This window comes from Sinohyriopsis cumingii, chromosome 17 (genome assembly GCF_028554795.1).
Source record: "Sinohyriopsis cumingii isolate HCF-2022 chromosome 17, ASM2855479v2, whole genome shotgun sequence".
NCBI classification, from domain to species: Eukaryota; Metazoa; Mollusca; class Bivalvia; order Unionida; family Unionidae; genus Sinohyriopsis; species Sinohyriopsis cumingii.
In genome coordinates this window covers 113,569,313-113,581,691 of record NC_142977.1, presented here as the reverse complement: position 1 = coordinate 113,581,691, position 12,379 = coordinate 113,569,313, and the positions used below count along the sequence as shown (strand labels likewise).

The following is a 12,379-nucleotide window of genomic DNA, read 5'->3' as shown; positions in this document are numbered from 1 at the left end:
TTAGTGTCAAGGTGCTGCTTTAGACGAGTTATTTGGCGACCCACGAGAGGTAAGTCACTGTTTGTACATTGTGGCATTATGTTGTATCAGTAGCGAATATTTAATTATAAGATTTCTTAGAAAATATTAACAGAGTATACATGCAGTACACAAGATGTCTGCTATTAGCTATTTCCTAACTTTAGAAAATGGGACACATTTTATTAATTTGATTTCTGTAGTACTTTATGTTGAGTTTCTCATATTTCCTTTCATCTAGGAATTTTCTTCCTAATACATACTTGTTTGTATTTTGACTGGTTTTTAATTTATTCTTCAGTGCTTCAAAAGATACCAGTCAGCACAGATATTGTTACACAGTATAGCTCAGCAGGCATACAGCTCAAAGGACAAGGAATCACTCAGTAAATGTAAGCTTCTATTACAGTTCAGTTATTGTCTTGCTTTAAGGCGTACAGCTCAAAGGACACGGAATCACTCAATAAATGTAAGCTTCTATTACAGTTCGATTATTGTCTTGCTTTAAGGCGTACAGCTCAAAGGACACGGAATCACTCAATAAATGTAAGCTTCTATTACAGTTCGATTATTATCTTGCTTTAGGGCGTACAGCTCAAAGGACACAGAATCACTCAGTAAATGTAAGCTTCTATTACAGTTCGATTATTATCTTGCTTTAAGGCGTACAGCTCAAATGACAAGGAATCACTCAGTAAAAGTAAGCTTCTATTACAGTTCGATTATTATCTTGCTTTAGGGCATACAGCTCAAAGGACACAGAATCACTCAGTAAATGTAAGCTTCTATTACAGTTTGATTATTGTCTTGCTTTAAGGCGTACAGCTCAAAGGACACGGAATCACTCAGTAAATGTAAGCTTCTATTACAGTTCGATTATTATCTTGCTTTAAGGCATACAGCTCAAAGGACAAGGAATCACTCAGTAAATGTAAGCTTCTATTACAGTTTGATTATTGTCTTGCTTTAAGGCGTACAGCTCAAAGGACACGGAATCACTCAGTAAAAGTAAGCTTCTATTACAGTTCGATTATTATCTTGCTTTAGGGCGTACAGCTCAAAGGACACAGAATCACTCAGTAAATGTAAGCTTCTATTACAGTTTGATTATTGTCTTGCTTTAAGGCGTACAGCTCAAAGGACACATAATCACTCAGTAAATGTAAGCTTCTATTACAGTTTGATTATTATCTTGCTTTAAGGCATACAGCTCAAAGGACAAGGAATCACTCAGTAAATGTAAGCTTCTATTACAGTTTGATTGTTATCTTGTTTTTAGTATTTGTTTAAGTTATGATGGTTGAGTCAGACTGTATTGTTCATTAGCATTACAAAATGTAAGCAGGCATATTTAATAGGATAAAATGCAAATAGGTCATCGGTACAAAACACAAATAGGTCATCAGTATATAAAAAAAATGCAATTACGTTATCCTGACAGTTTTCCCTTTAGCCTCATTATTTCTGTTGAATTTATAAACAGCAGGGTTTGTATATGACTCAAAAAGCTCTAGTTTTATTTTCATTTTATTTTTGGAGCAGCAGGGGGTGTTGAAATTAGTAAAATCACATCTGATTTTAAAGAGAGAAATATATGTAGACATACTTGCTGTCATGTGTTCTTTACATCTGTATATTTATGGTTCAGAAGTACCTTCTTTAAAATGCATTTATATTGTACAGTTTCATGTTTCATTTGAAATACAAAGAGTTTGGATGCAAACAGTACTACACAAAGGCTCTCTTTAATTTGTATTCCCCACCGCAATAGTGGTTAGGCCAGTTTTAAGTGCTGTTTTGTGGCATCTGTGTTCTATAGAGAAATCTCTAGTTTTATATCTGTGTTAAGTATATTTAATTTGTATAATTTGTTGGCTTTTCTTAATGATTATGTCTTATATACATTTGTATTTAGTGCTTCACTTGTCCAAAATCATGTTTACTGTATACCTGACCAGGTACATTTATTATGTAAGAAATATAATGAATAGTTAATATTTCTGTATGAGTGTGGATATTCAGATCATTATCAATGGAGGTAAACATGTTTATTTTGGTCGGGTCTAGGACATAGATTTCCACTTGGAAATACCTAAACTTGTTGACAACTTTGAATGTTTCAAAAAGGAGACTGGACACATCCAGGCTGTATTGTTGTGTCTTAGTTTTTATACAATGATGTTTACTTAAAAAATTACTCATTCTTGCCTTAAAATATGAAGCAGAATCAGTCATATCATTGGGTTCAGGTTTTCATCTGGGTGGTATTATTTATTCAAATTATTATTCACTGGAAGTACAAAGTGCTCATCAGTAATATTCTTGGACAGAAACATTAATTTGGAATTATAGTGGATACAAACAAGAACATTTTTGGACTATACTGTTATACATCAAAAGACCTTTAGCAACTTGCCACAATCCATTTCATTGGCATATTAGCACATTCGACACTTCAATCACATCAACACAGCCACGCTTGGAACTTCATGTGGGTCGGTGGTTCTGTCCAGAGTTTTTCCGGGTTCTTCCTCCATCATGTATTGTCTGCGCCGGTTCGAGTCTCGAATTCAGCCAATGTGGGTATGTGAGAAAGCTTGCCAGTAGCTTCTCATGGGTCGGTGGTTCTTTCCAGGGTTTTCCCGGGTTCTTCCTCCACCATTAATTCTGGCCGCCATGTGTAGCCTATCGTGTGCTGAAAATTGGCGTTAAACCCCATAACAACAACAACCATCATGTATAGTCTATCTTGTGCTGAAAAATAGCATTAAACCTTACAACAACAACACTTCTTGAAACCATCAAAACTTACAACTCTTGCACAAAATCAGAGACATATGGCAAGTGAAAGTTTCATTTTAAAGGTTTCTTCTTTTCAAGTCCAATTTTGATTAAGCTATTGCCCTTTTTCTATCAATTTTCAATTTCCACTACAGCATATCCTTGTAACCTTTATAGCTCAGAAACCATTCAAGATCCTCTGATACAAATTGGCATGTACATTGTCCCATATACCTAAATTTTCCTTTGTTTTGTCTTGTCAACTACATTTTAGATAGCATCATGGCATCTGACACTTAGCATTGTATCTTTTTAGGGGATGTAGGGTTTGGATAGTATTATGGCATCTGACACTTAGTGTTATATCTTTATAGGGGATGTAGGGTTTGGATGGCATCATGACATTTGACACTTAGCATTATATCTTTATTGGGGATGTAGGGTTTGGATGGCATCATGGCCTTTGACACTTGGCATTATATCTTTGTAAGGGATGTAGGGTTTGGATAGCATCATGGCATCTGACACTTAACATTATATCTTTATAGGGGATGTAGGGTTTTGATGGCATCATGGCATCTGACACTTGGCATTATATCTTTATAGGGGATGTATGGTTTTGGATGGCATCGTGGCATTTGACACTTGGCATTATATCTTTATAGGGGATGTTGCTTGTAACTGTAATAGCTTAATGATGATTCAAAAAATTTTGATCCAATTTGTCATGAGCATTACCTTATAGATTGTTACCTTATAGACCTATATGTATCTTTAATGGGTTTTATTTTATCTACTTCATTTTTGACAGAGGCTCTTTGTCGAGCATATCCCTTGTCTTAAGACAGAAACTTTACATGCAGTCTGCATAATTCAAGAACCATTCACATATTTCAATGGAATATTATAAGAACATTGTGTCTTAAATCTTTATGTGCAAAGTTCTCACTTTTTAAAAGTAACACTTGAACAATTTTATTCCTGCTTTTTCAGACCAAGAGGCAGTAGAGCGGAGACTTGCCAGCTTACAGATACACGCACAAACCTATATACAGCCTTATGTGACCAGCAGCTGATGGATCTTTTTTAACCCTGAAATTGTACAGATGATCAGATTCTACTTTTAAAATTATGTATCATTTTATTCTCGTCTAATATAATGGGGAACCAGATGAGTAAGAATGGCTGATTGGTTCTTTGACACTATCCAAGGGACAGGACTGTACACTTAGAAAACAGTTACAGATGATGACAGAACTGGATAAACAAATTCTTAAAAGTCCTTATGCAACTTCAGATAAAATGGAGACAGCTAAAGTAGCATTGCAGCTGAACTGTGCTGTATGTTCATGTTTTCAGTGTATTGACTTGGAAAGAGATGTCAAGAAAGCAAAGCACCACTTCCAGTGAATCAGTAATCACTATGGAAAAATTATAATCTCATTTGTTGGATTGATAATGTATTTGTTAGGTGGAAAATGTTACAAGTTTCCCCTTAAATACATTGTAAGCGCACAAGTATTTGTGGAAAAAATGTTGGACAATTTTGTTGCCAGTTCCAAAGAAAATTGCCTTTCAAAAAGTGTTGAAAAGCTGTGTAATGCAAGAAATATTTCTTTTGGAAATGAAAAGGAATAAGCAAATGATTTCTAGTCAGAGCAGTGTTCAATACAGTGTAAGTACTTGAAAATGCCAGAAAGAGACCTAATGCAGTTTGATGGATGTAAGTGATATTTGCATGTCATCGGAGGCTGCATAACTTAACTTTGGTGTGTATGGATCTGACACAAAGGATCATGTAAATGATCTTTTGTTGAGACTTTTAGAGAGGGACACTTATTGAGAATTTCAGCATTCTTTGGACATGACAAAGAGGAATGCATAATTTCTGTTTTATTGAGATTTGTAATGACTCTAGACTTGTGGAGATGAATACTTACTGATAAATGTCATTCTCTACGAGAGATTGTGCAAAAAAGCTGAAAAGATTGGAAAGGTTTCTTTGCATGAGGCATACAGGGAACTGGCATTGGCATGACTGCTGTTAAAGGGAAAGAAAATGAAATCTATCCAATTCCAAACTGCAGATATGAATAATAATAGATAACCACAAGTTACACTCACCCCGATCTCATAAATTTCCACCAGAATTTCCGGACTTTCTGTGTACTGTTTATCTTTGAAATTATACAAAAGTATAGTAGATACTGTAGTGTGATACATGCATTTGTGATTACGTTGCTTGTGATGGAATTTAATTTTGATTTTTATTTGCCCATAATTTTTTTTGTGAAGTTTATACTTTGCCTGAAAAAAGTCTTTCAAACCAAATAGTAGATAGTTAAGTACATAAGCATGTTTATGTAGTGACTACTTTAGTTTTTACCTGCAGTGTCTTGTTGGTAGATAGTTATATTAGATAGTTATGGTAGATGGGTATGGTAGATAGTTACAGTAGATGGGTATATGGTGACTGTTTTAGTTTTTAGCTGCAATCTCTAGTTGGTAAAGAGTTATGGTAGTTAGGTACATAGGTATGTTTATATGGTGACTTTTTTAGTTTTTAGCTGCAATCTCTAGTTGGTAGAAAGTTATGGTAGATAGTTAGGTACATAGGTATGTTTATGTGGTGACTTTTTTAGTTTTTAGCTGCAATCTCTAATTGGTAGAGAGTTATTGTAGGTAGTTACATACATAGGTATGTTTATATGGTGACTATTCTAACATTCTAGTTCATTGAGACTGACATATTAATGTGTGTTTTTGATATTATGGTTCATTTAATGGTGACATGTAATTTTACGATATATATTGAGTTATATATTGTTAAATATACATGTATCATTCATTGAGTATGTATCCCAGCAGTTATATGTTTGTATCATTCTTTGACTTTGTAGAATGGCAGTTGTATGTATCGTTCATTTAGCATGTATCTTGACAATTTTATGTATCTGTTATTAACTCAGCTTCTATCTCAACAGTTGTATATGTATTATTCATTGAGTTTGTCTATTTCAGGTGTGCATTTCATTCACCTGTTGACAGTTATTACTTAGTTTAACATCAAGTGAAAGCGTACATGTTCTGATAGTGTCAGGTTGAAGCATTCTTGTTCAGATGAACAGCATCAAATTAAAGCATGCATGTTGTAAAGAAAAAAGTCAAATTAAAGCAAGAATTTTTTAATGAATAGCATCAAATTAAAGTATTCCTTGGCATGTTTTATTGAATGTGTCTTAAAAAATATCTGTTCTAAGGAAGTACCAACATTAAAGCATGCCTGTTCCAGTGAATAGCATAAGATCAAGGCATGCCTGTTTGAAAGAAAACTTGGCTCAAAAATGACTACCGAACTAATTGATTTCATCAGGTACCTTTATCCATAATTAAAATTACTGTCATTGTGTGTTAAGTTTTGTGAGCTGAGAATATTTGTTGGTTATTGCATTAAAATTGTTTGTATTTCAAACCCTGCAATACCCAAAGTTTCCTGGCAAGAAAAGACTGGAAGGTTCAGATATAAGGAACTTAGTTTCTTACTAGTAATTTGTAAATCTTCATTGTACAATTTCAATTGATATAACCATGATTTATTTAGATGTGAAAATAATTTTGTCTGTGAGATTGTAATCATTCCATATTTGTTATTGTAGGGTGGAGGTATGAGTTTGGGAGTTACTTTTTGCTGTATACCTCAGCATCGTAATGTGTATATTTATCACCCCATAGATATCCCACAAGTAACACTATCTGGCATTGTAATGTGTATATTTATCACCCCATCAATATCCCGACAAGTAACACTATCTCAGGAAATAATTTGTTCAGATATGCATTATTGTCTGTATTTTGTTAACCAGCATACATGCACACAGTTTCCTTACAAAACATTGAAAACCACCATACTTGGGCAGTTTCCTTACAAAACATTGAAACTGTGTGGCTGTAAACCAGCATACATGCACACAGTTTTCTTACAAAACATTGTAAATGTGTAGCTGTAAACCAGCATACTTGCGCACAGTTTCCTTACAAAACATTGAAAATGTGTGGCTGTAAGCCAGCATACTTGCGCAGTTTCCTACAAAACATTGAAAATGTGTAGCTATAAACCAGCATACTTGCACACAGTTTCCTTACAAAACATTGAAAATGTATAGCTATAAACCAGCATACTTGCACACAGTTTCCTTACAAAACATTGAAAATGTGTAGCTATACACCAGCATACTTGCACACAGTTTCCTTACAAAATATTGAAAATGTGTAGCTATAAACCACCATACTTGCACAGTTTCCTTACAAAACATTGAAAATGTGTAGCTATAAACCAGCATACTTGCACAGTTTCCTTACAAAACATTGAAAATTTGTGGCTGTAAACCAGCATACTTGCACACAGTTTCCTTACAAGACATTGAAAATTTGTGGCTGTAAACCAGCATACTTGCACACAGTTTCCTTACAAAACATTGAAAATGTGCAGCTGTAAACCAGCATACTTGCACACAGTTTCCTTACAAAACATTGAAAATGTGTAGCTGTAAAAGGATTTGAATTACTTTTTGACCAATTTCAGGACAGTCTGAAAACGGGGATATCGTCTCCAATTTACATTTTCAGCAGTTATTCACGTATGCACCTTGATGTATTTATATTTTCATTTACTAGTGTCAGACTTAATACAATATAAATTTATTATATTCATTTGTTTGTGTAGGAGATAAGAAGAATGATTTCGGCTTCTTTAGCCTTTGAATGCTTTTTTTAATTGGTGATATTGATATCAAGTGCAATCATTGAGAGGTAGAGAGAGAGTGTAATTGTTTAAATTATGGAGTGGTTCTATTTAATTGACATTTCCTTTAGAGTAATTAAGAGAATTGAGTTTGTTTTGAGTAATGGGTTTAGAAATGTATATATTATGCATGAAGGATTCATATATATTTTAATTTTCAGTCTTTCAGAATTTTGTTATTTTCATAAGTCCTAATTTTCTGACTTAACTGTTTGTTAATTAGGGTCATGCAATGAGATGTGAAAGTAATCACCTTTCATGTCAGTTGTTCTGTCCACCAGTTGAATTGTCCATCCATTTACACTTCTTTTAACCAGCATATGATTGGCTGCCATTAGCTAGGTGAATTTCCTATTGCATGTAGATGTTGCATTTTAAAGGTTTCATCTTTTGATGGAGTTGTTTCCTTTTTTCCATCAGTATAACATCACTGCAACAGATCCTTGTAATTGCATAACTCAGAAAGCATTCAACATAGTATGATGCAGTTTGTTTACTGCATTGTCTCTAAACCTTAGATGTGCCTTTTAAGAGTTTCATCTTGTCAGCTCCATTTTGAACAGAGTTGTGCCCTTTGACAGTTAAATTTATATCTTCACATGGAATGTTGCTTGTAAATAATATAGCTCAAGAACTATTAAACCATGCAGTTTGGTATACACATAGTCTTATAGACTTGCATTTGAATTATATGGGTTAAGTTTCATTTTGAATAGTTACACACAAGCTTGTCCTCCTGATTTTGGTCTGTGCAGGATAAATTCAAAATAATTTTTAGATTTCAACCATATTTGGCATGTGGCTTCAGATTGATTCTGCATTAAGTTTGATTTCCAATGTTCGATTCTGACATTTTTAGAATGCTAGTTGTCTTGTAGTCTTCTTAACATTCAGATATGTCATATTCATTGATAATACTTTTTGTCAGGGTTCTTTTTCATATAAGAGTTATTCTTCGGCTTTGTCTATGCCTATAGATGAAAAATTAAAAAATATTGCTTAATTTCCTATTTTACTTCCTGAAAATATTTTGAGTTCATCAATTTAAGCATGCATGGTACCAAAGGAGGGCAGTGTCTAAGAGAAATATTTTCCTGGGTACACATATTATTGAGACTTCTAAATGAAAATCACACATCATTTTTTAAATACAATCTGGGAGAGGACTATTCAGATATGAAAATGTCTTCCCTGCCCACTGATGTTTTACTGGAGCAGTCCTTAAAAATGTAGCAGAATTATTATATTAACTTTTAAAGTGACACTTTAAAAGGGACCGTTTCATATTTGTGGCATACCTCATTTTCTCCCATTCGTCTTTTGTCTTCAATATTAACATGCTGCCATTCCAAGAGTATGTATCTGCCAGCATGAGGGCTGGTTGAAATTCAGTCCTGATACTGTAAATGTCATGGTACTGGACTTGTCATGATATAGGACTTGTCATAATTTAGGACTTGTAATGATACTAGACATGTCATTATACAGGACTTGTTCTGATATTAGACATGTCCTGATACAGGACTTTTCATTTTATAGGACTTGTCCTGATACGGGACTTATCATGATATACAACTTGTCCTAATGCTAGACATGTCATGATACAGGACTTGTCATGATACTGGACATGTCATGATACAGGACTTGTCATGATATAGGACTTGTCCTGATACTAGACATGTCATGATATGGACTTGTCATGGTATAGGACTTGACCTGATACTAGACATGTCATGATACAGGACATGTCATGATACAGAACTTGTCATGATATATGACTTGTCCTGATACTAGACATGTCATGATACTGGACATGTCACAATATAGGACTTGTTCTGATTCTAGACATGTCCTGATACAGGACTTGTCATGATACAGAAAATGGCCTGATACTGCAATTGGTCAAATTTATTATCATCATATGGAGGTAAGGCAGAAAATTTAATTTTTTTTATCTATATCTTGAGCCATTTCTCAAGAATCAATTTTTAATGTAAAATGTCACTGTAAAAGCTACCAGTGTGAAATAAATATTGAGAGCAATAAAGGTACATTCCCTGATCTACCTGTCTCATAAATATACTTTTTAAAGAATTGCACTCGAATTATGCACAATTTTTTCCTAATGTCATTTGTTTCTGTTTCTATCTGGATACATCTTCAGACATGCTGTGTTTAACAGTGTTTACCTACATCATCATTAGAGAAGCAGTATTTATATGTTTTTACCTATATTTACCTGTATACATCCTTAGACAAGTTGTATTTATCTGTGTTTACATGTACAAAATCTTTAGATGTGCTGTATTTATACATATCCAGTATCTGACTGTATACAGTATAGGCCCAGATGTGCTGCTACACAATGGAGAGGCAGTTCAAAGCCTGCTCTATTACTTGTACTTTTTCCAATGAACAGAGGTAGAGCCTGACTTTTCATCACACATTAAGCATGCAGATCAAGGGCTAATCTGTTACTTGTACTTGCTATTTAAGTGAACAAGTAAAACCAGATCTGCTATCACATAATGAATCAGCAAATCAAGGGCTATTGTGTTGCTTGTTTGTGCTATGACAATTGAACAAGGAGACCCATGTGTTGCTATGACATAATGAATCAGCAAATCAAGGGCCACTCCTATAAACAAGTAGACCCTGATTTGCCATCTCACAATGATCAAGAGCTACTTTGTTGCTTAAGCGTAAAAGTCTATAACAAGTGAACAAGTAGACCCTGATTTTCCATCTCACAGTGAGCCCAGCAGAACAAGGGCTTCTTTGTTGCATGTATGCTCGACAAGTGAACAAGTAGACCATGGTTTACCGGCAAACAGTAAATCAGCAGGTCAAGTTCCACTCTGTTGCTTGTATGAACTGTAACAAGTGAACAAGTAGATCCTGCATAACAACATTTCTCACTTTATGCTGTTTACAGACAGATTCTTGTACATGTAAACATGAATAACTAACAATTACTGTCCTTAACCCATTTTTGCAATTACTGACCAAAACCAATATTAAAATTTCTTTCAAAGACCACATGTACAGGTTTTTCTTTTAGTATTCTCTGTGTAGACTCTGTTTTACCTTGAATGGGGAAATTAAATCGTTTTAGGTAAATAATTTCTTGGCTTAGACTTTGAACAGTTCGACATGTACATCACAGGTAATAGGCTTACAAGTGTGCCATGTCAATGGTAAGTGTCTGGAATTTATATCAAGGCATACAAGCTGTACATTCATATTTTAGTCATACTTAGGATAATTGGTTTATGAAAACTATATATTGAAAATACATGTACTTCATAGAATAATTAATTTCAATTCATGAAAATTTCTAAGCACAGTCATGTAAATATGAAGTGTTTGTATTGAAATGTTATCATTTTGAAAGCACCTGTGAGATTTGGAAGACCTGTGTAAACTCTAATTTATAGAAATTCATCGTCATTTCATGTGGTTGTGGGAAGGACACAAGTCCTCTTGAGTGTTCATTTAGTGATATGGAAAGGACATGATTAGTCCTCCAAGTGTTCACATAGCGTGATGTGCAATTTATTTGTTACCTGATGTGAAGTGTTTAAATGAGTGTTTCAAATACAGCAAGATTATAAGACAAATTCTCAGCATTTACTGAAACAATTTTAGTAGTTTTACCTATAGCTGACCTCAAAAAGTGGATTGAATTTTCTGTATTTAGAGTCACTTGTCTTGCTAGTTGTTGTTGGTAGGTTGCAGGTAGAATTTTACGATTTTATTCTACTTAAATATTCATAGCATTTCAATATACATATATCGTAGTACAATATTTGACTTTTTTGTCATTAGATACCTTTGTCAGAAAAGGAGTTTTCAGAAAAATAAAAAATAGAATCAATATTGGAGTTATTGTTATTTTTAATATTTTTTGGCAGTTTATGAAGATCTGGCACAATTTTAGGTAGCTTATGATAACCTGGCACAATTACAATTACTTGATAATGATCTGGCCCAATTTCAAGTATTCTATGATAATCTGGCACAATTTCAAGTACTTTATGATAATCTGGCACAATTTCAAATACTTTATCATAATCTCTCACAATTTCAAGTACTTTATGATATCTGGCACAATCCCAATTATATTATTATATTTGATTTAATTTAAGTGCTTGTTTGTTAGTTTGTTAATTTTTTTATATTTCATTTAATGCTATTGTAATGTAACTTTATTTACATAATTTGACATTGTCCAGAAATTCAGTTCAGTTCTCTTCGACCAGTCTTTCGTAAACAGCTAATAATAGAAACTTTGTATCTAATGCTGATCTAGTTCCTGGCCTTGACTCAAAATCAGTAAGAGTTGAAGTAAACAACTTTTGTTTTGCAAAATAAATTTTTCAGGGGTTCAGCAATTATGGAAAAATTTGAACAAAATTTCTGATAGTATCCAGCCATACCTAAAAATTGCATCAGTTGCTTTATACTAACAGGCACAGGGAATTCAGAGATAGCCTTGACCTTAGCATCAATTGGTTTAACTTGTACATATCCCACGATATGTCCTAGAATGTTACACTAGCACTGCAGAACTCACTTTTGGATAAATTGTCAAACTTGCATCAATGAGTCTGTCAAAGAATTGCTGAATTGTTGCTAAATGTTCTTTTCCATGTCCTTGTAGATGATGACATACATCATCAATGTAAGCATCACAATTATCTAGACCAGAGGTAATCATATTCATTAGACGTTGAAAAGTACTTGGCGGACCCTTCATCCTAAACAGCATAACTTTAT

The 12,379-nt window shown here is 33.8% G+C and overlaps 1 protein-coding gene across 1 annotated transcript in view; it reads left to right on the top strand.

Annotated features, from left to right (window-relative positions):
- Window positions 1-11,477, top strand: part of LOC149779690 (serine/threonine-protein kinase unc-51-like) — a 92,234-nt gene extending 80,757 nt beyond the window's left edge. Inside the window, exons 25-27 of the mRNA XM_089940537.1 lie at window positions 5-49; window positions 320-410; window positions 3,793-11,477. Coding sequence (XP_089796663.1) covers window positions 5-49; window positions 320-410; window positions 3,793-3,875 — 219 coding nt within the window. The 3' untranslated portion in view covers window positions 3,876-11,477. The remainder of the gene's footprint in view (window positions 1-4; window positions 50-319; window positions 411-3,792) is intronic.
- The last annotated feature ends 902 nt before the right edge of the window (window positions 11,478-12,379 follow it).